General features: G+C 43.1%; 1 protein-coding gene across 1 annotated transcript in view; it reads right to left on the bottom strand.

Moving 5' to 3' along the window:
* LOC139376781 (receptor-associated protein of the synapse, 43kD) overlaps positions 1-26,922 on the bottom strand; it is a 28,241-nt gene extending 1,319 nt beyond the window's left edge. The window contains exons 1-7 of the mRNA XM_071119711.1: positions 25,813-26,922; positions 12,995-13,174; positions 12,177-12,335; positions 5,741-5,899; positions 1,420-1,518; positions 964-1,140; positions 530-729 (exon numbers count right to left, since the gene is read on the bottom strand). Of these exons, the coding sequence (XP_070975812.1) occupies positions 530-729; positions 964-1,140; positions 1,420-1,518; positions 5,741-5,899; positions 12,177-12,335; positions 12,995-13,174; positions 25,813-26,097 (1,259 nt within the window). The 5' untranslated portion in view covers positions 26,098-26,922. The remainder of the gene's footprint in view (positions 1-529; positions 730-963; positions 1,141-1,419; positions 1,519-5,740; positions 5,900-12,176; positions 12,336-12,994; positions 13,175-25,812) is intronic.
* Between the last annotated feature and the right edge of the window lie 578 nt (positions 26,923-27,500).

Genomic DNA, 27,500 nt, shown 5'->3' with positions numbered 1-27,500 from the left:
AAATGCAAGACAAAGGCCAAAATGTATTATTCCAGCCCAGCTGCAATTTAGATTTTGGCCACTAGTTGGCAGCAGTGTATGTGCAAAGTTTTAGACTGATTCAATGAACCATTGCATTTCTGTTCAAAATGTTCTATCAGGACTTCCCAAGTATGCCTAATTGGTTTATAAATACATTTTCAAGTTCAAAATTGTGCACTCTCCTCAAACAATAGCATGGTATTATTTCACTGTAATAGCTACTGTAAATTGTACAGTGCAGTTAGATGAACAAGAATTTAAGCTTTCTGCCAATATCAGATATGTCAATGTCCTGGGAAATGTTCTTGTTACTTACAACCTCATGTTAATCACATTAGCCTACGTTAGCTCAACCGTCCCGTGGGTGGGACACCGATCCTGTAGAGGTTTTTAATCAAGGCAAAAGTCCCTACTGGAGGTGGTGTAAGTTGTGAGAGCAGGGCAGAGCCACATGTAGTAATAATGTAGACTACATAACATGTAGATGGGTCATCGTTAGAGCACCTACTGGAGGTGGAAGATGTGAGAGCAGGGCAGAGCCTGCAGCTGTTGGTTCTTCTCTCCTATGGACTCGCCACACATTCCACAGTACAGCTCCAGCTCCTCCACACACTGCAGGAACTTCACAACCTGCTCCCTCAGCTCCTCCTGCCTCTCCTTACTGCGGTAGATCCCCTCACTGAGACAGTGCACCTTTAGACTACACAGCTAACACAGAGAGAGAGAGAGGTATATAAGGGTTAGAATCAACACACAGACTGAACGTAGCTGACTTACTGCAGTCGATTCCCTCATTCAGGCTACACAGCTAATGGGACAAGAACTGGAATTTAGCACAAGCTAAAGTGTGACGTGCATCTGACTGTTGCATGATTGTTTTAATTGCACAGTAAAAAGGCAGCATATTTTCATGGTATTTATTCAGAACTATGTGCACTGTACCTTGGTTCCTAAAGCTTCTGACAACTCCTGAGCTCGCTGCAGAGCATCCAGAGCCTTGTCCAATTCTTTCTGCTGGAGCCAACACTTCCCTACCCCCAGGTACACCTGGGTCTGGCCAAGACGGTTCCCAATCTCTGTCATTATACACATGGAGGACTCATAACGAGGCAATGCTTTCTGGAGGAGAGGAGAGAACAGGAGGTGAGGGAGAGGAGGGAAGAGAAGAGAGGAGAGGAGAGAAGAGAGAACAGGAGAGGAGAGAAGAGAAAAGGGGGAGAGGAGATGAGGGGAGGAGATGAGGAGAGGAGAGAACAGGAGAAGAGAAAGGAGAGGACAGGGTGAGAGGAGAGAAAATAATATGAATCAAGCCCAGACTATATTGAAGGAATGTTTTGCTCTTCAGCTTACGTCCATGTATCTGTAACAGTGTAGCACGGACAGTATTTGGTTACTTACATCAACGTCATTCCGGCAGCGATGGATATCAGCGAAGTTCAGTAAGCACAGCGCCTGGAGAGGTCGGTCCCCGTGCTGCAGGGCTATCTTCATGGACTCCTGGAGGATGGGAACCACTTTAGTGTGACACACAACCTCTAAATAACACACACACAACCTTTGAACAACACACACACGACCTCTAAACAACACACACACAACCTCTGAACAACACACACACAACCTCTGAACAACCCACACAACCTCTAAACAACACACACAACCTCTGAACAACACACACACGACCTCTAAACAACACACACACACGACCTCTGAACAACACACACACAACCTCTGAACAACACACACACGACCTCTAAACAACACACACACAACCTCTGAACAACACACACACGACCTCTAAACAACACACACAACCTCTAAACAACGCACACAACCTCTAAACAACACACACAACCTCTAAACAACACACACAACCTCTGAACAACACACACAACCTCTGAACAACACATCCTCAGCTAAGTCCTTCTGTTTTTACCATCTGAGGACATTAACATTAAGGACATTAACATTAAGGACATTAACATTAAGGACATTAACAGAAAGGACATTAACATTAAGGACATTAACAGTAAGGACATTAACATTAAGGACATTAACAGAAAGGACATTAACATTAAGGACATTAACAGTAAGGACATTAACATTAAGGACATTAACAGTAAGGACATTAACAGAAAGGACATTAACAGAAAGCACATTAACAGTAAGGACATTAACATTAAGGACATTAACAGTAAGGACATTAACAGTAAGGACATTAACAGAAAGGACATAAACATTAAGGACATTAACATTAAGGACATTAACATTAAGGACATTAACAGAAAGGACATTAACATTAAGGACATTAACATTAAGGACATTAACATTAAGGACATTAACAGAAAGGACATTAACAGAAAGGACATTAACATTAAGGACATTAACATTAAGGTGTGGTGGTGTAGACAGTATAGACAGTAGTTATATAGGATGGTGTGTATAGACAGTATAGACAGTAGTTATAATAGGATGGTGTGTATAGACAGTATAGACAGTAGTTATACAGGATGGTGTGTATAGACAGTAGTTATATAGGATAGTGTGTATAGACAGTAGTTATATAGGATGGTGTGTATAGACAGTAGTTATATAGGATAGTGTGTATAGACAGTAGTTATATAGGATGGTGTGTATAGACAGTAGTTATACAGGATAGTGTGTATAGACAGTAGTTATATAGGATGGTGTGTATAGACAGTAGTTATATAGGATGGTGTGTATAGACAGTAGTTATATAGGATGGTGTGTATAGACAGTAGTTATATAGGATAGTGTGTATAGACAGTAGTTATATAGGATGGTGTGTATAGACAGTAGTTATATAGGATAGTGTGTATAGACAGTATAGACAGTAGTTAAATAGGATGGTGTGTATAGACAGTAGTTATAATAGGATGGTGTGTATAGACAGTATAGACAGTAGTTATATAGGATGGTGTGTATAGACAGTATATAGAGTAGTTATATAGTATGATGTGTATAGACAGTAGTTATATAGGATGGTGTGTATAGACAGTAGTTATAATAGGATGGTGTGTATAGACAGTATATAGAGTAGTTATATAGGATGGTGTGTATAGACAGTAGTTATATAGGATGGTGTTGGCTTGCCAGATCATTGGCTTGCCAGTCCTACCATTACAGATCATTGGCTTGAATGTCCATTATAGTCAATTCTATTTCTATGGAAAACTGAGGCCTGCTAACTGAAGGCTGATAACTGAGAGCGGCTAACTGAGGCCTGCTAACTGAGGGCTGATAACTGAGGGCTGATTGGGCTGCTAACTGAGGACCGCTAACTGAGGGCTGCTAACTGAGGACTGCTAACTGAGGGCTGCTAACTGATGGCTGATAACTGAGGGCTGATTGGGCTGCTAACTGAGGGCTGCTAACTGAGGACTGCTAACTGAGGACTGCTAACTGAGGACTGCTAACTGAGGACTGCTAACTGAGGGCTGCTAACTGAGGACTGCTAACTGAGGCCTGCTAATTGAGGCCTGCTAATTGAGGGCTGCTAACTGAGGCCTGCTTACTGAGGCCTGCTAACTGAAGGCTGATAACTGAGGGCTGATTGGGCTGCTAACTGAGACCTGCTAACTGAGGGCTGCTAATTGAGGGCTGCTAATTGAGGGCTGCTAACTGAGGCCTGCTTACTGAGGGCTGCTATTGTTTTTACTCCAGGATGAATTCTTTCCTTGGTCAGATGTATTCTAACTATGACAGGATGAATGAAATGTGTTGAAGCTAAATCTGTTCAGCAGAACAGCGGTGATAAATCTGAAACAACACTCCCCATTTCAGTCCCCAATGGCACCCTATTCCCTATATAGAGCCCTACAGGGCTCTGGTCAAATGGCACCCTATTCCCTATATAGTGCCCTACAGGGCTATGGTCAAATGTAGGGCTCTATACAGGGAATATGGTGCTATTTCCCACTGCTCTGCTACTACCCAACCACCACAACTACTGCAGTACTTAGCAGTGACATCAAGGTATTTCTCTGTCTCTCCAGTAAAGTATTACAGTTAACTCTGTCCCCTCTGTGTTAATGAACACTTTAAACCAGAGGTAGCATATTTATACCCAGAGGTCTAAGATCGTACAACACAAAGACACACTGCCTGGCATGCCGGCTGCACCTGTCACTGATACGGTCTGTCACTCTCTAACACAAAGACACACAACTAAGTGTAGAAAACATTAAGAACACTTTCCTAATATTGAGTTGCACATGGTACAGAATAGCAGAGTATATGTTAGAAATATTATGAATAAACAATATCCTCATTTTAACTTTAATTACTCCTTGTCTGTGTCACACAATCCCTTCTTATCCTTTCCTTTCTTATGAACTCATATTGTTAATCAGACATAAGTTTACTTAGTTACAGTTCCATTTAACCAGTTTTTTTATCCAATAATGAAATAGTGCCCCCATAGTTACAACAGGTTAATGAACACCATTCCAACTAGGAAGAAAGAAATGGGTAGTGGATTAAGTAAACAGATAAGGTAGTTAACCTATGGTTGAACCGACGAAACTGAGCTCTGGGGTGTTTTAGATAAAACAGTGAGTGCATTCCTAGGTTTTCTGTTAATTAGAACTGTCAGCTAAGTGGTGATCGATAATGTTGAGGGGTCAAAAGTTAATTCAGTTGTGTTGTGTGTCCTGTGTATGTGCTAGGGGGGTCAGAATTAACTCAGAATGAACCGTTACAGTTCCCTTTGTCCCGGTCGAGAGGAGGGGATTCTGTTAAGCAATGAAATGACGTCATGTTATTGTATATAAACTGTTGCTCGTGGTAACGTGGCAGCGCGCTCCGAGAATAAATTCTGTTACCTATTATTGATAAGACTGGTCTCCGTCTATTTTATGCAAACAAGAATCTTACAAATTCTCATGAAATAGATTAAGGGAATTCAATTAATGAAAACACATTGGTATAATTAAATTACAGTGACAGTATATCACGGTGGTTTCTGAACTCACCTACCACTACCGTCATCTTTACTTTAATCCCATCAATCCAGGAAGTAAACACAAATTGGAATTGAACTTTCCGTTGACCTTCTGAATTATTATTTTTTATTTAATTTTTAAAAATTGTATTTAACCAGGTAGGCCAGTTGAGAACAAGTTCTCATTTACAACTGTGACCTGGCCAAGATAAAGCAAAGCAGTTCGACACAAACAACAACAACAGAGTTACACATGGAATAAACAAGTGTACAGTCAGTAATACAATAGAAAAAAAAGAAAGTCTATATACAGTGTGTGCAAATGGCATGAGGAGGTAAGGCAATAAATAGGCCATAGTAGCAAAGTAATTACAATTTAGCAGATTACCACTGGAGTGATAGATGAGCAGATGATAATGTGTAAGTAGAGATACTGGTGTGCAAAAAAGCAGAAAAGTGAACAAAAACAATATGGGGATGAGGTAGGTAGTTGGATGGGCTATTTACAGATGGACTATGTACAGCTGCAGCGATCGGTTAGCTGCTCAGATAGCTTATGTTTAAAGTTAGTGAGCCAAATATAAGCCTACAGCTTCAGCGATTTTTGCAATTTTGCAATTGAAATGGAGTCGACCCCAACCCTTGTTTACAGCAGTATCTAGTCTCGTATCATCTCTGGGAATGTAGGTAATACATAATAACTCACTGGATTAATAAACAATGCCACTAATACTAAACAACACTAATAAACGTTACCTCACAGCACTCCATGGCATCAGGCAGGCGGTCCAGTTTCCTGTAGGCTACAGACATGTGGTACTGGCTCATGGCCCTGTACTTCAGACTCCAGCCTTTACCGTAGTCATTCACCAGCTCAGCCGCTTTACAGGGGAAGAACAGGGCCTTCTCATAGTCCTGATGGGAGGGTAACAGATCATTTACACAGGAAGAACAGGGCCTTCTCATAGTCCTGATGGGAGGGTAACAGATCATTTACACAGGAAGAACAGGGTCTTCTCATAGTCCTGATGGGAGGGTAACAGATCATTTACACAGGAAGAACAGGGCCTTCTCATAGCCCTGATGGGAGGACATAACAGATCATTTACACAGGAAGAACAGGGCCTTCTCATAGTCCTGATGGGAGGGTAACATATCATTTACAGGGGAAGAACAGGGCCTTCTCATAGTCCTGATGGGAGGGTAACAGATCATTTACAGGGGAAGAACAGGGCCTTCTCATAGTCCTGATGGGAGGGTAACAGATCATTTACAGGGGAAGAACAGGGCCTTCTCATAGTCCTGATGGGAGGGTAACAGATCATTTACAGGGGAAGAACAGGGCCTTCTCATAGTCCTGATGGGAGGGTAACATATCATTTACACAGGAAGAACAGGGCCTTCTCATAGTCCTGATGGGAGGGTAACAGATCATTTACAGGGGAAGAACAGGGCCTTCTCATAGTCCTGATGGGAGGGTAACAGATCATTTACAGGGGAAGAACAGGGCCTTCTCATAGTCCTGATGGGAGGGTAACAGATCATTTACACAGGAAGAACAGGGCCTTCTCATTTATTTATTTATTTTATTTTTTTTATTTTACCTTTATTTAACCAGGCAAGTCAGTTAAGAACAAATTCTTATTTTCAATGACGGCCTAGGAACAGTGGGTTAACTGCCTGTTCAGGGGCAGAACGACAGATTTGTACCTTGTCAGCTCGGGGGTTTGAACTTGCAACCTTCCGGTTACTAGTCCAACGCTCTAACCACTAGGCTACCCTGCGGGCTTTCTCATAGTCCTGATGGGAGGACATAACAGATAATTTACACAGGAAGAACAGGGCCTTCTCATAGTCCTGATGGGAGGACATAACAGATCATTTACACAGGAAGAACAGGGCCTTCTCATAGTCTTGATGGGAGGACATAACATATAATTTACACAGGAAGAACAGGGCCTTCTCATAGTCCTAATGGGAGGACATAACAGATCATTTACACAGGAAGAACAGGGCTTTCTCATAGTCCTGATGGGAGGACATAACAGATAATTTACACAGGAAGAACAGGGTCTTCTCATAGTCCTGATGGGAGACCATAACAGATCATGTACACAGGAAGAACAGGGCCTTCTCATAGTCCTGATGGGAGGACATAACAGATCATTTACACAGGAAGAACAGGGCCTTCTCATAGTCCTGATGGGAGGACATAACAGATCATTTACACGGGAAGAACAGGGCCTTCTCATAGTCCTGATGGGAGGACATAACAGATAATTTACACAGGAAGAACAGGGCCTTCTCATAGTCCTGATGGGAGGACATAACAGATCATTTACACAGGAAGAACAGGGCCTTCTCATAGTCTTGATGGGAGGACATAACATATAATTTACACAGGAAGAACAGGGCCTTCTCATAGTCCTAATGGGAGGACATAACAGATCATTTACACAGGAAGAACAGGGCTTTCTCATAGTCCTGATGGGAGGACATAACAGATAATTTACACAGGAAGAACAGGGTCTTCTCATAGTCCTGATGGGAGACCATAACAGATCATGTACACAGGAAGAACAGGGCCTTCTCATAGTCCTGATGGGAGGACATAACAGATCATTTACACAGGAAGAACAGGGCCTTCTCATAGTCCTGATGGGAGGACATAACAGATCATTTACACAGGAAGAACAGGGCCTTCTCATAGTCCTGATGGGAGGACATAACAGATCATTTACACAGGAAGAACAGGGCCTTCTCATAGTCCTGATGGGAGGACATAACAGATCATTTACACAGGAAGAACAGGGCCTTCTCATAGTCCTGATGGGAGGACATAACAGATATTTACACAGGAAGAACAGGGCTTTCTCATAGTCCTGATGGGAGGACATAACAGATCATTTACACAGGAAGAACAGGGCTTTCTCATAGTCCTGATGGGAGGACATAACAGATAATTTACACAGGAAGAACAGGGCCTTCTCATAGTCCTGATGGGAGGACATAACAGATCATTTACACAGGAAGAACAGGGCCTTCTCATAGTCTTGATGGGAGGACATAACATATAATTTACACAGGAAGAACAGGGCCTTCTCATAGTCCTAATGGGAGGACATAACAGATCATTTACACAGGAAGAACAGGGCTTTCTCATAGTCCTGATGGGAGGACATAACAGATAATTTACACAGGAAAAACAGGGTCTTCTCATAGTCCTGATGGGAGGACATAACAGATCATTTACACAGGAAGAACAGGGCCTTCTCATAGTCCTGATGGGAGGACATAACAGATCATTTACACAGGAAGAACAGGGCCTTCTCATAGTCCTGATGGGAGGACATAACAGATCATTTACACAGGAAGAACAGGGCTTTCTCATAGTCCTGATGGGAGGACATAACACATAATTTACACAGGAAGAACAGGGCTTTCTCATAGTCCTGATGGGAGGACATAACAGATAATTTACACAGGAAGAACAGGGCTTTCTCATAGTCCTGATGGGAGGACATAACACATAATTTACACAGGAAGAACAGGGCCTTCTCATAGTCCTGATGGGAGGACATAACAGATAATTTACACAGGAAGAACAGGGCTTTCTCATAGTCCTGATGGGAGGACATAACACATAATTTACACAGGAAGAACAGGGCCTTCTCATAGTCCTGATGGGAGGACATAACAGATCATTTACACAGGAAGAACAGGGCCTTCTCATAGTCCTGATGGGAGGACATAACAGATCATTTACACAGGAAGAACAGGGCTTTCTCATAGTCCTGATGGGAGGACATAACACATAATTTACACAGGAAGAACAGGGCTTTCTCATAGTCCTGATGGGAGGACATAACAGATAATTTACACAGGAAGAACAGGGCTTTCTCATAGTCCTGATGGGAGGACATAACACATAATTTACACAGGAAGAACAGGGCCTTCTCATAGTCCTGATGGGAGGACATAACAGATCATTTACACAGGAAGAACAGGGCTTTCTCATAGTCCTGATGGGAGGACATAACAGATAATTTACACAGGAAGAACAGGGCTTTCTCATAGTCCTGATGGGAGGACATAACACATAATTTACACAGGAAGAACAGGGCTTTCTCATAGTCCTGATGGGAGGACATAACAGATCATTTACACAGGAAGAACAGGGCTTTCTCATAGTCCTGATGGGAGGACATAACAGATAATTTACACAGGAAGAACAGGGCCTTCTCATAGTCCTGATGGGAGGACATAACAGATCATTTACACAGGAAGAACAGGGCCTTCTCATAGTCTTGATGGGAGGACATAACATATAATTTACACAGGAAGAACAGGGCCTTCTCATAGTCCTAATGGGAGGACATAACAGATCATTTACACAGGAAGAACAGGGCTTTCTCATAGTCCTGATGGGAGGACATAACAGATAATTTACACAGGAAGAACAGGGTCTTCTCATAGTCCTGATGGGAGAACATAACAGATCATGTACACAGGAAGAACAGGGCCTTCTCATAGTCCTGATGGGAGGACATAACAGATCATTTACACAGGAAGAACAGGGCCTTCTCATAGTCCTGATGGGAGGACATAACAGATAATTTACACAGGAAGAACAGGGCCTTCTCATAGTCCTGATGGGAGGACATAACAGATCATTTACACAGGAAGAACAGGGCCTTCTCATAGTCCTGATGGGAGGACATAACAGATCATTTACACAGGAAGAACAGGGCCTTCTCATAGTCCTGATGGGAGGACATAACAGATATTTACACAGGAAGAACAGGGCTTTCTCATAGTCCTGATGGGAGGACATAACAGATCCTTTACACAGGAAGAACAGGGCTTTCTCATAGTCCTGATGGGAGGACATAACAGATAATTTACACAGGAAGAACAGGGCCTTCTCATAGTCCTGATGGGAGGACATAACAGATCATTTACACAGGAAGAACAGGGCCTTCTCATAGTCCTGATGGGAGGACATAACAGATCATTTACACAGGAAGAACAGGGCCTTCTCATAGTCCTGATGGGAGGACATAACAGATCATTTACACAGGAAGAACAGGGCTTTCTCATAGTCCTGATGGGAGGACATAACACATAATTTACACAGGAAGAACAGGGCTTTCTCATAGTCCTGATGGGAGGACATAACAGATAATTTACACAGGAAGAACAGGGCTTTCTCATAGTCCTGATGGGAGGACATAACACATAATTTACACAGGAAGAACAGGGCCTTCTCATAGTCCTGATGGGAGGACATAACAGATAATTTACACAGGAAGAACAGGGCTTTCTCATAGTCCTGATGGGAGGACATAACACATAATTTACACAGGAAGAACAGGGCCTTCTCATAGTCCTGATGGGAGGACATAACAGATCATTTACACAGGAAGAACAGGGCCTTCTCATAGTCCTGATGGGAGGACATAACAGATCATTTACACAGGAAGAACAGGGCTTTCTCATAGTCCTGATGGGAGGACATAACACATAATTTACACAGGAAGAACAGGGCTTTCTCATAGTCCTGATGGGAGGACATAACAGATAATTTACACAGGAAGAACAGGGCTTTCTCATAGTCCTGATGGGAGGACATAACACATAATTTACACAGGAAGAACAGGGCCTTCTCATAGTCCTGATGGGAGGACATAACAGATCATTTACACAGGAAGAACAGGGCTTTCTCATAGTCCTGATGGGAGGACATAACAGATAATTTACACAGGAAGAACAGGGCTTTCTCATAGTCCTGATGGGAGGACATAACACATAATTTACACAGGAAGAACAGGGCTTTCTCATAGTCCTGATGGGAGGACATAACACATAATTTACACAGGAAGAACAGGGCTTTCTCATAGTCCTGATGGGAGGGTAACAGATCATTTACACAGGAAGAACAGGGCTTTCTCATAGTCCTGATGGGAGGAAACAGAACAGATGGATGAGTTTTTGATTTATTTTACCTTTATTTAACTAGGCAAGTCAGTTAAGAACAAATTCTTATTTAAATGAAGGCCTACCAGAGAACAGTGGGTTAACTGCCTTGTTCAACGCTCTAACCACTAGGCTACGCTGCCGTGAGGTGCCGGCGTCCATTTTGTAATTGAACTTTTATTGAATTGAACCATCCCATTCAGGTCAGAATCTCTCTTTCACAAGGGAGTCCTGGCCAAGAGGGCAGCTCTGTGGAACACGCAGCTCTGTGGAACACGCAGCTCTGTGGAACACGCAGCTCTGTGGAACACGCAGCTCTGTGGAACACGCAGCTCTGTGGAACACGCAGCTCTGTGGAACACGCAGCTCTGTGAAACACACACTCGGTCTACAGCCAGATTTAACAGTCCGGATCAGCAACACTACAGTTTTTATATAAACTTTACCTCTTTATAAGCGTTCTAACTTGATGCCATAATATTCTAACCGGCGATTTAATTAATAACCGCTGAGAGTTTAGGACTATCCTGTATTATTAGGGCGAGCAGATTCAACTTTCATTCTCCGGACGCCAGCTAATCTGGACCTGATTGAAACCAATCCACTTTTTGGAATCCAGGGATTACTGGGACAAATCTCACGTGTCAAAACGGAATACAACAGGGCCTCTACCAGGCTAGACCCAGGCCTCGACTACACAGGCAGGCCTCCACCAAGCTAGAATACAACAGGCCTTTACCAGGCTACAATACAACATAACTACAATAACAACTGTACTAGGGACAACACAGTTTAGTCTGGGACCAGTGTAGGGGACAAAACACATTACTACATAGGCCTCTACCAGGCTAGAATACAACAGGCCTCTACCGGGCTAGAATACAACAGGCCTCTACCAAACTAGAACACAACAGGCCTCTGCCAGGCTAGAATACAGTAGGCCTCTACCAGGCTAGAATACAACAGGCCTCTGACCGGGGCCTACGTGGCTCACTCAGCCTTTGCACCAAAATGCATTTGACAAGATGTGTCCTCAAATATAACTGTGTTGAATTGAAGGAGGACTCTTCTGAGAATGGATAATACTTCGAAGACTATTTTTACATACAAGGTTGAATTGCATCTAATCAGGGATGTAACAAAGTAATAGCAATGTAATAACAAATATAGGACATTTTCTCAGAGCGTCATAATAGACATACTGTCGACACTTTACCTTGAGCTGGATGTAGAAGTTCCCCAAGCTGCAGCAGACTCTAGACTCCAGCATCTTGTCATCGTTGTTGTGGGCGTAGCGCAGGGCCTTCTCATAGCTCTCTAGAGCCTTCTGGAACACACTGACGCCCAGGAACGCGTTGCCCATGCTCAGACACACCTGGAAACACAAGTAGAGGCAGAGGTCATAAAGGCAGAAGTCGTAAAGGACTTGACTTCATTTGCATTGTGGCATTTTTTTCAGTAAACTCAGATGTACGCAGACGTCCAGAGGTCCCAGACGTCCAGAGGTCCCAGAGGTCCCAGAGGTCCCAGACATCCCAGAGGTCCCAGAGGTCCCAGAGGTCCCAGACATCCAGAGGTCCCAGAGGTTCCAGAGGTCCCAGACGTCCCAGAGGTCCCAGACGTCCCAGAGGTTCCAGACGTCCTAGAGGTTCCAGACGTTCCAGAGGTTCCAGACGTCCCAGACGTCCCAGAGGTCCCAGACATCCAGAGGTCCCAGAGGTCCCAGAGGTCCCAGATGTCCAGACGTCCAGAGGTCCCAGAGGTCCCAGAGGTCCCAGAGGTCCCAGATGTCCAGACATACCAGAGGTCCAGAGGTCCCAGAAGTCCAGAGGTCCCAGATGTCCCAGACGTCCCATTCTCTTTATTTTCCTGTTGTTTTGTCTCTTACTGTAAGAACGTGTTGTTTATTGTTGTGTTGTTTTGTTTTCTGCCACCATTATGTATGTGTCCTGTTTTGTTTGGCAACAGGAAATAAGGCGAAACGGCATGTATTACAGTATTATAATATGATTGTATATTATTGCTAAGACCCACCTGTCCGTTAAGTTGCAGACTGACAGTGGTTCCCTGCATGTTGAGGCAGGTCTTACAGTAGGACACAGTCTTCTGGAAGTCACACAGCTTCTCGTTGCTCCTAGCCAGGTTCAGGTAGCCCTCAGTCAGGTAGTCTGGGTCCTCCATCTCCCTGGCTGTGTCTATCTGGGCCAAGGCATACTGACGGAGGAGAGAGAGAGGATGAAGGACGATTTGGCCAAAATAGGTAGGACCAATGTAGATAATTAACAGTATAGACACAATGTAGACCACTAACACTGTAGACACAACGTAGATAACTAACACTATAGACACATTGTAGATAACTAACACAATAGACACAATGTAGATAACTAACACTGGAGACACAATGCAGATAACTAATTTTGCACGCCCAATTTTTCAGTTTTTGATTTGTTAAAAAAGTTTGAAATATCCAATAAATGTCGTTCCACTTCATGATTGTGTTCCACTTGTTGATTCTTCACAAAAAAATACAGTTTTATATCTTTATGTTTGAAGCCTGAAATGTGGCAAAAGGTCGCAAAGTTCAAGGGGGCCGAATACTTTCGCAAGGCACTGTAACACTATAGACACAATGTAGATAACTAACACTATAGACACAATGGAGATAACACTATATACACAATGTAGATAACTAACACTATGGACACAATGTAGATAACTAACACTATGGACACAATGTAGATAACTAATACTATAGACACAATGGAGATAACACTATATACACAATGTAGATAACTAACACTGTAGAGACAATGTAGATAACTAACACTATAGATACAATGTAGATAACTAACACTATGGACACAATGTAGATAACACTATAGACACAATGTAGATAACACTATAGACACAATGTAGATAACACTATATACACAATGTAGATAACACTATGGACACAATGTAGATAACACTATATACACAATGTAGATAACTAACACTATGGACACAATGTAGATAACACTATATACACAATGTAGATAACACTATAGACACAATGTAGATAACACTATATACACAATGTAGATAACACTATGGACACAATGTAGATAACACTATATACAAAATGTAGATAACACTATATACACAATGTAGATAACACTATATACACAATGTAGATAACACTATATACACAATGTAGATAACACTATGGACACAATGTAGATAACACTATGGACACAATGTAGATAACACTATATACACAATGTAGATAACACTATATACACAATGTAGATAACACTATATACACAATGTAGATAACACTATGGACACAATGTAGATAACTAACACTATGGACACAATGTAGATAACACTATATACACAATGTAGATAACTAACCGTATAAATACAATGTAGATAGCACTATAGACACAATGTAGATAACTAACACTGTAGAGACAATGTAGATAACTAACACTATAGACACAATGTAGATAACTAACACTGTAGAGACAATGTAGATAACTAACACTATGGACACAATGTAGATAACTAACACTATAGACAGACACAATGTAGATAACTAACACTATGGACACAATGTACATAACTAACACTATAGACACAATGTAGATAACTAACACTATGGACACAATGTAGATAACACTATATACACAATGTAGATAACTAACCGTATAAATACAATGTAGATAGCACTATAGACACAATGTAGATAACTAACACTATGGACACAATGTAGATAACACTATGGACACAATGTAGATAACTAACCGTATAAATACAATGTAGATAACACTATATACACAATGTAGATAACTAACACTATGGACACAATGTAGATATTTAACACTATAGACACAATGTAGATAACTAACACTATGGACACAATGTAGATAACTAACACTATAGACACAATGTAGATAACACTATGGACACAATGTAGATAACTAACACTATAGACACAATGTAGATAACACTAAGGACACAATGTAGATAACTAACACTATAGACACAATGTAGATAACTAACACTGTAGAGACAATGTAGATAACTAACACTATAGATACAATGTAGATAACTAACACTATAGACACAATGTAGATAACTAACACTGTAGAGACAATGTAGATAACTAACACTATAGATACAATGTAGATAACTAACACTGTAGAGACAATGTAGATAACTAACACTGTAGAGACAATGTAGATAACTAACACTATAGACACAATGTAGATAACTAACACTGTAGAGACAATGTAGATAACTAACACTATAGACACAATGTAGATAACTAACACTGTAGAGACAATGTAGATAACTAACACTATGGACACAATGTAGATAACTAACACTATGGACACAATGTAGATAACTAACACTATGGACACAATGTAGATAACACTATAGACACAATGTAGATAACTAACACTATGGACACAATGTAGATAACTAACACTATAGACAGACACAATGTAGATAACTAACACCATAGACACAATGTAGATAACTAACACTATAGACACAATGTAGATAACACTATGGACACAATGTAGATAACTAACACTATGGACACAATGTAGATAACACTATGGACACAATGTAGATAACTAACACTATAGACACAATGTAGATAACTAACACTATAGACACAATGTAGATAACTAACACTATGGACACAATGTAGATAACTAACACTATAGACACAATGTAGATAACACTATGGGCACAATGTAGATAACTAACACTATGGACACAATGTAGATAACACCATAGACACAATGTAGATAACTAACACTATGGACACAATGTAGATAACTAACACTATAGACACAATGTAGATAACTAACACCATAGACACAATGTAGATAACTAACACCATAGACACAATGTAGATAACTAAAACTATATGCCATCTTGACAGATCTCTATTGAAAGTGCTCTTCCGTCCATCACTAGGCCTAATCTGTAGCTGGGAGACTGGCCTTGTAGATACAAAACAAAACAAAACCTTTTGGAATATTATTATTGATAAAATTATGTCATGTACCTAAATATATAGAACAATTTAGTCACCCTTAACACATAAGAGTTAAGAAGTTTCAGAAGTTCAAGTTTTAATTCACAGTCTCCTGTTTTGGGGCCCGGTAATTAAGCAGTGCGTACAGGAGTTTTATGTCAACAAGGCCCACATCCGAGCTCTGGTTGCAAGGCTCTCTCTGTGCCCCCATACGCCTGTATCCTGTGGAAGCCACACATTAACCCCCTGATGCTCCTCAGGATTCAGTTTAGATAATGCCATAGAAATAGAATGTACTACAGTCAGATATTATATACTCAGACATGGTCTGAGGGGCTTTGTCTATTCTAGTCCAATCTATTTCTATGGATAATCCCAGGAGGAGAGGTTTGAAACAACACCATGTTCTTTCACCATCGTTGAAATGCTGCAATGGAAGAGCTGGAGACCGTATCTCGATCACTCTGCCCCCTGGCATCCACCACGATGACACATTAAATTAATGACAGCAGCAGCATCCACTCATCATATCCATCATCATATCTCTCCACACAACCTCACAGCAGATTTACTGCCATTTCAGTTTAAAACCCCATGCATTCTTGGAACCGGTTCAAGGAACAGAACTGAAAATCCGCAAAAGAACAGAAATGGAACCTGGTACGAAAGTGATCCATACGGTTCCGGAACAGAACCGTCTTTTTCATTCCAGGCATTTTTTTCAGACCCACAAAAAAAATGCAACAAAGCACCTATGCAAAGCCCTCACTCTGTCACTTGGTAACTTATTCCAGTGTCTACCTGTCAACTGAAAATCTTTGCCAGTGTGTGTGGCTACATGCCCCTCCACCCTCTGAAGCACAGGCTACTGACCAGACATTACAATTATTATTCAGAAAATAGGAAGAGAGATGATTTATTAGCTAGAGAAGAACTAATTCACCTTCTCAAATGCTAGTTAAGGATACTACAGGCCTAATTATCACGTTTCATGTTGGATTTATTAACTACAAAAAGGAAGTGTTTTTAGTTCAAATCAAATTTTATTTGTCACATACACATGGTTAGCAGATGTTAATGGTCACATGGTTAGCAGATGTTAATGGTCACATGGTTAGCAGATGTTAATGGTCACATGGTTAGCAGATGTTATTGGTCACATGGTTAGCAGATGTTAATGTGAGTGTAGTGAAATGCTTGTGCTTCTAGTTCCGGCAATGCAGTAATAACCAACGAGTAACCTAACCTAACAATTTCACAACTACTACCTTATACACACAAGTGTAAAGGGATGAAGAATATGTACATAAAAATATATTAATGAGTGATGGTACAGAACGGCATAGGCAAGATGCAGTAGATGGTATCGAGTACAGTATTTACATATGAGATGAGCAATGCAGGGCATGTAAACATTATATTAAGTTGCATTGTTTAAAGTGGCTAGTGATGCATTTTTTACATACATTTTCCATTATTAAAGTGACTGGAGTTGAGGCAGTATTGTGACGGCCCTGAATTATTTTGAGCCGTCTCAGTGCTTCTCCTTCCAATAGGGTGCTTGCCCTTTAATTCCCAATTAAATAGCCAGCATCAGCTGCGCAAAAGTGGCGTTTGGGATGGAGACGTGACTGAGGATGTGTTCCCGAAGCTTCTCTATTCCGGTTGTTTTGTTGCTGTTAAACGTGTGTTTTGTAGCCTGAGAGTTTACCCAGGATCGGATCCACTCTTTGCGTCCGTGGACTACTCCTCTCTATTCTTCGTGGCCTTTCTCCGCTGGAGATCTGGTGGCGGATTGGATTGTCTGACTGACCGACTGACTACCACCTTTTTTGTATACGGTATTTCATTTGTTTTGATATGATGTATACGGTGATGATTTATGTAGTTAGATGTAGTTGAGGAATTAGTAAGAGCAGATACGCTTTAAAGTTCTGTGGTAAAATGGTTATATTGATTGTATGATTTAATACTGGGTTTACGCTACACGGAATGAACGGACCAACATTGCGTGACAAGTCACTTGAGTTCACTGAACTCCTTACCGGGCGGGACTCTTTTTAGGCCCGAGGTACAGGACATTTCTGGAGGAACCAGAACTCATTGTGTTATATTATTATGTGTGTGTAATCCATTGATGTTGCTAATACAACCCACGCAAAAGAATAGTTGTTTTTGAAGTTCTTTCAATGTTTTAAGGGTTTATGAAAAGTTGATTTCCCTTCTGACGTTTACATAAGTCCTTTGTATGGTGTAGACTTGGCGGACCAGATGGGACTCATTCCCTCCCAAACAACAAAAGGAGAAACCAATGTTTTCTCTGGTAGGCACAACCTACCTGGCACCCCTATAAAAAAATAACCTCAAGTCAAAACCGTTACATAAAAAATGGCACCCCAGATGGGACAGCACAACATTGAGAACTAACCAAAGCAAATCTTTTGTGTGGAATTAAAACAATGGATTCACCCCAAGATAATGTGCTCATCCATTTCATACCTGTCAATGGGAATACACAGGGCCATTCTGACCATCAAGCTGACAACACAAATCATAATGGGAATGGAGATAATGGAGTTGATTTGGGCCAGAGCCCTGGGAATCTGAATGCTCGGTCTGGACCACAGGCCACAGGAGGTCTAACCAGTTACTCACTTATTGACATGGATCTGTGTGAAAGTACTGAGCCAGCCCTCCATCTGACACCCAACCTTCCTCCATTGTCTGGTTTATCTCCAGAGGTTGTAGTTTTACAACTTCAAGGTGACATCCTTGATATTCGTCGGACTCAACAACATCTCCAAACTCTTATCCACGATAAATTCAAATGTCTGAGGGAAGAGCAACAACAGAGTGCCATGGAATTCAGAAACTCACTGAGCACTCTAACCCACACGCTAACAGAGCTCAGTGAGAGTGGAAGACGGGAAATTACTGGTGCCATGGACAGGCAGTTTGACTACCAACGAAACCAACTCACTGCCACTCTCCAATGGCGCCTGCAACATCATCACACTGAGGTCCTCAAGGACGTTAATTCTGTTTTTTCTCCCATGGTTAACACTGTAGACCACTTGCAAACAGAGCTCTCTAATTGTGTTAAAATGTTGGATGACGTGTCTGTGGACATGGCCTCCATTAGGCACAACTCCTTACACAGAGTTTCTCTGGTGTCCACTTCTGTTCAGACCACTGAGGGCCAAGCTGGCACCTCTGAAGAGCCAAGACAAGGCCATGCTACAGCCACCCCTTGCAGGATGCAATCCACCATGCATCCTGGTGTTCATTTTCATTGTCCGATAACTCCCTTCCCCTCTACTTCCTCAATCCCTCCTAGCTCGTTTGTTCATGGTGATTTGAGTAGACGTCATGTGGGGGCGATGCCCATTAAATTGCAATTTCCCACCTTTGGGAAAAAAGATGACAGTCCTGATCCGCTAATGTACCTAGAAAGATGTCGTGACTTTCTTGCCCTCAATCCCCTGGCTGACGAAGAACTCCTTGCCACATTGAGGAATGTGTTGCATGGGACAGCTCGAGACTGGTGGGATGTGGCACGTCTCACCACTACCTCCTGGGCTGACTTTGAGGCCAAGTTTTCCTCTGCATTTCTGTCTGAGGACTACACAGATGAGCTGGCAGACAGAGTCAGGAATCGAGTGCAAAGCGAGAAAGAGGGTATCCGTGACTTTGCATACGGTTACCACTCCCTGTGCAGAAGGTGGAAACCTGGCATTGAGGAGGAAGAGGTCATTAAATTGATTTTGAAGAACATCAACCCACTACTAGCCAGTCAACTCCGAGAACGAGTCACCACTGTCGATGGACTGGTTCGCTTGGGACAGAAGTTTGAGAAGGACAGAGAATGCCAACAGCAATATGACCAGAGAAAGAAACAGACACCCAAACAGTTACCCAAGACAGACCATCAACAACAGCCAGAGTCTCAAGCCATGACCCCTCTCATGTTCTGTTGGAGATGTAGCCAAAAGGGACATTCTTCAGCTACATGTCCAAGACCGTATCAAGAAAACCCTTCCAGAAACCACAAATCACAACAGGCCAACACACCTAACTCTCTTCGCAGGAATGACCATCCTTCTCTGGGTGCTTTAACCAGAGCTGAAACCCCAAGAGTCACTGCCTACGCCCCCCCATCGACATCCCCTTCCTTTCAGTTCATACAGCACCAACTGGTGTTACCCCTGTCCATAGGCCCATGGACAGGAAGAGCCATCCTGGACACCGGGTCATCCTACACACTGCTCAATGAGAAACTGTGGAAGGAGGTTAAAGGTCCGCAATACAACTTGAAGCCGTGGACAGAAGGTCCACTCTATCTGGCTGATGGTGAGGTTAGACGACCACTTGGATGGAGTGAGGTAGAGTTCCGCCTGTGTAACCGCTCCTATATGATTCCTTCGGTTATCCTACAAACCAAGAACCTTGCTTTTCCTGTCGTGTTGGGAATTGATTTCATGTACTTCAGTGGTGTCCAGATTGATATCGCACACAATTGCTACTGGTTTCCATACAATCCGAGCAAGAAGCATTTCTTCCAATCAGAAGCTACGAAGTTACATGATTGGGGTTCAAATGTGGCAGTCTTCTCTGCCGTTGCTCCGTTACCACTAACCCTTGATAATCCTTCTGACGATCTCCTTTTACAGGCTGTAAGAAGAGCTCAGCTGGAACATCCAGAGGAGTTAAGGCTGTTGGAACAGCTGCAGAATAATGCTGATGTATGTACTTCAAGGCTAGGACGCACCGGGCTCCTGAAGCACAAAATATTCCTTACACAGGAAATGCCGATCAAGCAAAAGCCATATCGTTTGTCCCCAGCAAAGCTAATCATCCAAAAGGGACTCATTAATGATATGTTAACACAAGATATAATAGAACGTTCCTCCTCTCCTTGGGCTGCTCCTGTTGTCCTCATCCCAAAAAAGACTGGTGGTCTTAGATTTTGTGTGGACTATAGGAAGACCAACAATGTTTCCCAGACTGATGCCTATCCTTTTCCTACCATCCACGAGATCCTGGAGTCATTGTCTGGCGCTGTTGTGTTCACTACCCTTGACCTCAATAGTGGTTATTGGCAAGTTGAGATGGACCAGGAAAGCAAGGACAAGACTGCTTTTGTCTGTGCTGAGGGCTTGTTTTCCTTTAAGGTGATGCCTTTTGGATTAAAGAATGCACCTGCCACTTTCCAAAGACTGATGGAGATTGCGTTAGGGGAGCTCAAAGGGAAGATCTGTTTCGTCTACCTGGACGATATAATTATCTACTCCCAGAACAGAGAACAACACTTTCAAGATCTTCAAGCAGTGTTGGACAAGCTAAGAGAAGCTGGTCTGACCGTGAATATGAAGAAGAGCAACTTCTGCCAAACTTCCCTGAAGTTTCTTGGCCATATTGTGTCTTTCGACGGCATTCATGTGGATCCTGAAAAGACCAAGGCGGTACAAGATTTTCCTGTGCCAACCACACTCAAGGCCCTTCAACGGTTCCTTGGGATGGCTGGATGGTACCATCGGTTTGTGTCGAACTTCTCCCAGGTGGCAGAACCCCTCAACGCGTTGAAGCGAAAAGGAGTGAAATTCCTATGGACGGCAGAGTGCCAGACCTCCTTTGAAACCCTGAAACGACACCTCGTCACACCTCCCATTTTAGGTCATCCCAACTTTGATTCCCCTTTTGTTGTTTACACTGATGCAAGTGATGTTGGACTTGGTGCTGTCCTAGTCCAACAGACTGGACTTGGCACTGAAGAAGTGCTAGCGTTCGCCAGTCGGACATTGAATGGAGCAGAACGTAACTACTCCACAACCGAGCAAGAGTGCCTTGCAGTTGTCTGGGCTTTGGAAAAGTGGAGGTACTACCTGGAGGGAAGACACTTCACTGTGGTCACTGACCATTCCTCCCTTGTGTGGGTGTTCAAGACCAACAAACCAAGCACCAGACTCATAAGATGGGCTCTACGGTTGCAAGAGTTCACCTTTGCAGTAGAATACAGGAAAGGAAAATACAACACTGTTCCAGATGCCTTATCCAGGGCTCCTGCTTGTGATAACGGTGGCCCTCATTTTACATGTGCTACTGTCCTGTCAAGCAGTCGAGACTCGCCCAAAACAGACTTTCCCATCTCTGATGAGACCATATGGAAAGCCCAACAGGATGATCCAGAAGTACAGGCTTTGTACCAGACTATCCTGGAAGATGGAGAAAAGATGGTCAATCCTACCACAAAGCTGACCATCATGGAAGACAAAGTCTACCGTGTTGTACAACTCCCTCACAGAACACTCTACCAAATGTACATACCTGAAACTCTACGCCTTCAACTGCTTCAACATTTCCATGAAGACCCATTAGCTGGTCATTTGGGCAGGTTCAAAACCTACAAGCGGTTGCAAGCGTTACTGTACTGGCCACATCTGAGCATGGATGTGAAGTCACACATCCGAAACTGTCAGGTTTGTCAAATGTACAAACCAGAAGGTAGAAAGCCTGCTGGCAAGTTGCAGCAAACGGTGGTTACCCGACCTTGGGAAATGCTAGGAGTGGATTTGATGGGTCCATTTCCTAGAAGCTCCAATCAGAATGTGTACATGCTTGTGTTTGTTGATTATTATTCAAAGTGGGTGGAACTCTTTTCCCTGCGTCAGGCCACAGCAAGGACCGTCTCTAACATCCTTACGAAAGAGATCCTGACTCGCTGGGGAGTGCCTGATTACATCCTGTCTGATCGAGGTTCCCAATTTGTCTCTGATCTCTTTGAGGAGACCTGCCAAAGATGGAACCTGAGACAGAAGTTGACCACGGCCTACCACCCACAGACCAATCTCACTGGGAGAGTAAATCGAACCTTGAAGACAATGATTGCTTCCTATGTAGGGACCCAGCACAAACACTGGGACAAGCACCTTCACGAGTTTCGATTTGCCCTGAATTCTGCTGTGCAAGAGTCCACTGGAGTCACACCTGCAGAGCTGAACCTAAGTCGTCCCCTCCGAGGACCCTTGGATATGGTGCTACAGCCCCAGCAGATTACTCCAGACGCTGCTTGCTATGACCAGGTAGTCCATCTCCATGACTTGAGAGCTCTTGTCTCAAAGAACATGACCCAGGCTCGACTCAAGCAGAAGAGAAATTATGATAAGAACAGACGAGACATGCAGTTTCAGCTTCGTGATCGGGTGTGGCTTCGCTCTCATCCTTACTCGAAAGCTGAACAATTCTTCTCTGCCAAGCTCGCTCCTAAATGGCAAGGACCATATAGGATTGTGGAGCAGATGGGCCCTTTGAACTACCGAGTGGTGAAAGAGGACACAGGTGAAGATATGCGCGTTGTCCATGTCTCACGCCTTAAGGCCTGTTACCCCTCGGCTGAGGAATTGGAGGCGATTGAGCGCCGCAAGATCTTGGATATCTTTGAAGAGGAAAGTGAGGAGACTTTTCTCGGATTCCCAGACCCAGAAGTCTCACACCTTAAGGCCTGTGACCCCTCAGCTGAGGAGCGTGAGCTCCAAAAAGTCATGAGAATTTTTGTAGAGGAAAGTGATGAGGAGACCTTTCTCGGTTACCCCGACCAAGATGTGCCTTCCAGGGCAATGGTCGGCTTTTTCCAGGGGAGGGGGTGTGTGACGGCCCTGAATTATTTTGAGCCGTCTCAGTGCTTCTCCTTCCAATAGGGTGCTTGCCCTTTAATTCCCAATTAAATAGCCAGCATCAGCTGCGCAAAAGTGGCGTTTGGGATGGAGACGTGACTGAGGATGTGTTCCCGAAGCTTCTCTATTCCGGTTGTTTTGTTGCTGTTAAACGTGTGTTTTGTAGCCTGAGAGTTTACCCAGGATCGGATCCACTCTTTGCGTCCGTGGACTACTCCTCTCTATTCTTCGTGGCCTTTCTCCGCTGGAGATCTGGTGGCGGATTGGATTGTCTGACTGACCGACTGACTACCACCTTTTTTGTATACGGTATTTCATTTGTTTTGATATGATGTATACGGTGATGATTTATGTAGTTAGATGTAGTTGAGGAATTAGTAAGAGCAGATACGCGTTAAAGTTCTGTGGTAAAATGGTTATATTGATTGTATGATTTAATACTGGGTTTACGCTACACGGAATGAACGGACCAACATTGCGTGACAAGTCACTTGAGTTCACTGAACTCCTTACCGGGCGGGACTCTTTTTAGGCCCGAGGTACAGGACATTTCTGGAGGAACCAGAACTCATTGTGTTATATTATTATGTGTGTGTAATCCATTGATGTTGCTAATACAACCCACGCAAAATAATAGTTGTTTTTGAAGTTCTTTCAATGTTTTAAGGGTTTATGAAAAGTTGATTTCCCTTCTGACGTTTACATAAGTCCTTTGTATGGTGTAGACTTGACGGACCAGATGGGACTCATTCCCTCCCAAACAACAAAAGGAGAAACCAATGTTTTCTCTGGTAGGCACAACCTACCTGGCACCCCTATAAAAAAATAACCTCAAGTCAAAACCGTTACAGTATGTTGTTGCTGCTCTGCACACACAAGCGTGTTAGCTAGCTATTCAACGTTCCTCCACAGAAGCCGCTCCTCTTAGGTATAATTCTGTGGACCTAATTCAGGTAATGATGTCATAACAAGATGCCCAGAGTAACTGGTGTGAAATGGCTAGCTAGTTAGCGGGGTGAGAGCTAATAGCGTTTCAATTGGTGACGTCACTCGCTCTGAGACCTTGAAGTAGTGGTTCCCCTTTGCTCTGCAAGGGCCGTGGCTTTTGTGGAGCGATGGGTAATGATGCTTTGTGGGTGACTGTTGTTGATGTATGCAGAGGGTCCCTGGTTCGGGCCCAGGTAGGGGCGAGGAGAAGGATGGAAGCTACCCTTTAACACTACAAGCCTCCTCCTCAACCCCTTCTTGCTCTCTCCTCACCTGCAAAATTTCAGTTGCGTCTTGCTCCATAGACTACACTTGTGTGTCCATCATGCATCTGAACAACTATCTGGCCGGCTTCATCTGCACTGATTGGTCTAAACAACTAGCTGACCACCTCCATCTGCACTGATTGGTCTAAACAACTAGCTTGCCGGCTTCATCTGCACTGATTGGTCTAAACAACTAGCTTGCCGGCTTCATCTGCACTGATTGGTCTAAACAACTAGCTTGCCGGCTTCATCTGCACTGATTGGTCTAAACAACTAGCTTGCCGGCTTCATCTGCACTGATTGGTCTAAACAACTAGCTTGCCGGCTTCATCTGCACTGATTAGTCTAAACAACTAGCTTGCTGGCTTCATGAAGTAATTTAATAAGATAAATGTAAACAACTGTTGATTTCAGGTTAAAAAAGGAACAGAAAGGAAAGATATAAACTTTTTGTTTCGTTTTTCGAACAGGTTCATTACAGTGGAACGTAAAAGCTTTTTATGGGGGGGGGTTCTGTTCAGAACAAAACGATTGGAACATCATTTCAGTTCCAACCCTTGCTGCTATAAAATTGATAGTGCTGTGTTATAATCCCAAAAGATGGACACTTCAACATATCCTTTACATCATACATAAAGGAGGAAATCAGAGGATCCAACTACAAAGTTTATCCTATGCAATAGTTTTTGTCTAACTCAACTAATGCCTAATATCAACTGTTCAATCAGCATGTGGAATGTGTCTACAACTGTGTGACATGCTGCCCAAATAGCTAACATCTCAACACTTCAATAACAGGATGTTGAACTGATGAGAAATTAGAAAACATCTACTTCGACATGGCTAGTGAATTTGACAGGGACTCTCTCTCTCTCTCTCTCTCTGTTTTACCTTGAGCATCTCTTTATACTTCCCCATCTCAGAGTGGGCAGTGATGAGACAGCCCAGCACTCTGAACTTCCCCCCGGGGTCTGAGGTCTTCTCCAGCACCTTGGTCCAGACATGCAGGGCTTTGTCAGTCTGATTGGCCTGGTACAGCTTTAAGCCTTTCTCTACCTGCTGCTTGGTTTGGTCCTGGCCCATCTCTGCTACAAGGAGGTGCCTCATAAAAATATTCATCCGTTTAGGTGTTGTTTGGCTTTCAGTGGAGGACCAAGAAAGTAGATCCTTGCCCATGTACAGTGAGTTACGTTAAGAAAGTAGTTCCTTGCCCATGTACAGTGGGTTATGTTAAGAAAGTAGATCCTTGCCCATGTACAGTGGGTTACATTAAGAAAGATCTGGTCGTAAAGACTGAGGATCCTCTAACGATCTACGATTCTCTGACGTTCCTCTCTGTGGTACTAGGCCTCTCTCTCTGATCCAGTAGGTCTCTATATCTCTCTCTCTGATCCAGTAGGTCTCTATATCTCTCTCTCTGATCCAACTCTCTCAGCTCCGGCAGGCGACGGGTCAGGATGACTGGGAGGAAACTGGATCCAGGACTTTAAAGGACCAGCCAACTAACACCTTCATACCTAATCACGTTGAGGACGAGGCGAAAGGAAAACCAAACGTGTCCCTCCCTACTTCCTCGATCCAACAGTAACACCTTTAAGAGTTCACAGTTCACTTCCCGAAGAAATTCTGCTTTCGAAAAACGCTGCAGAAACACGTCTCCCTGCGAAGTGCTGGCAGCGGTATCCCAGAATATCTGCTCCCTCCGCACCCCTGTGAAAGGAATGTCCAGCGCCCCAGTGTCCCCCCCCTTCCCTCTCCCTGTCCCTGGGCTGGCGCTGCAGCAGATGTCCCTGTCACTCTGGACCATGTGTCACTATAGGAATCCTGCTCTGTCCTCTGTTCACAGATCCAAGGTCCCGATAGGAGACGCTATACCCTCTCTACCCTCCTCACAGAAAGACCTCAACCTTTCATCCAAACTCTGACTGAAGTTAAAGCGCTACCTCCACATCCCAGCCGTCAGAAAATGCATAGAGCTACACCCAGAAATGGATCTGACCTGGGCATCTCACTCAAACCGTGTGGGGGGGGGGGGGGGGGGGGGTCTGAACTGGGAGAAGAGAGCAACAGCTATAAGCAAAGTTATTTCACAACATTGAAGGTGCAGCTTGTCAAACAAACTACTCCTAGTGGCTGGCTGGCCACTCATTCCTGTGGGTGGGTCTAGTGGACTGGAGGCACACACGCACAGCCACTACAACCCCCACTTTAACCCTCACCCTGGTGTCAGCAACTGATGCTCAGAATAGTTCACAAAGTCCGACATGTTACTGGCCTTGGGTTTCAGTTGAACAGCCTCCTTAAACACATCGATGGGATCACTCAGAGCCTTGGCCTGCCCAGTGTAGTGTCTGCCTGTGTTTATTCCACACATTTAGTTGAAGGTAATTCCCCATATCGTTTCACTTTCAACCTCTTACTGCAAACTGTCAATCCCAGGAGGATTCTGGGGGCAACTGGGGGGTCCTGCCTTGATTGGTTAACTGATTAACTTTAAAATATATATATATATATATATATATATATATATATATATATATATATATATATATATATATATATATATATATATAAATGCA

This window comes from Oncorhynchus clarkii, chromosome 2, assembly GCF_045791955.1.
Source record: "Oncorhynchus clarkii lewisi isolate Uvic-CL-2024 chromosome 2, UVic_Ocla_1.0, whole genome shotgun sequence".
NCBI lineage: Eukaryota > Metazoa > Chordata > Actinopteri > Salmoniformes > Salmonidae > Oncorhynchus > Oncorhynchus clarkii.
The sequence above is the reverse complement of the archived record's forward strand: the minus strand, read 5'-3'. Positions and strand labels throughout refer to the sequence as shown.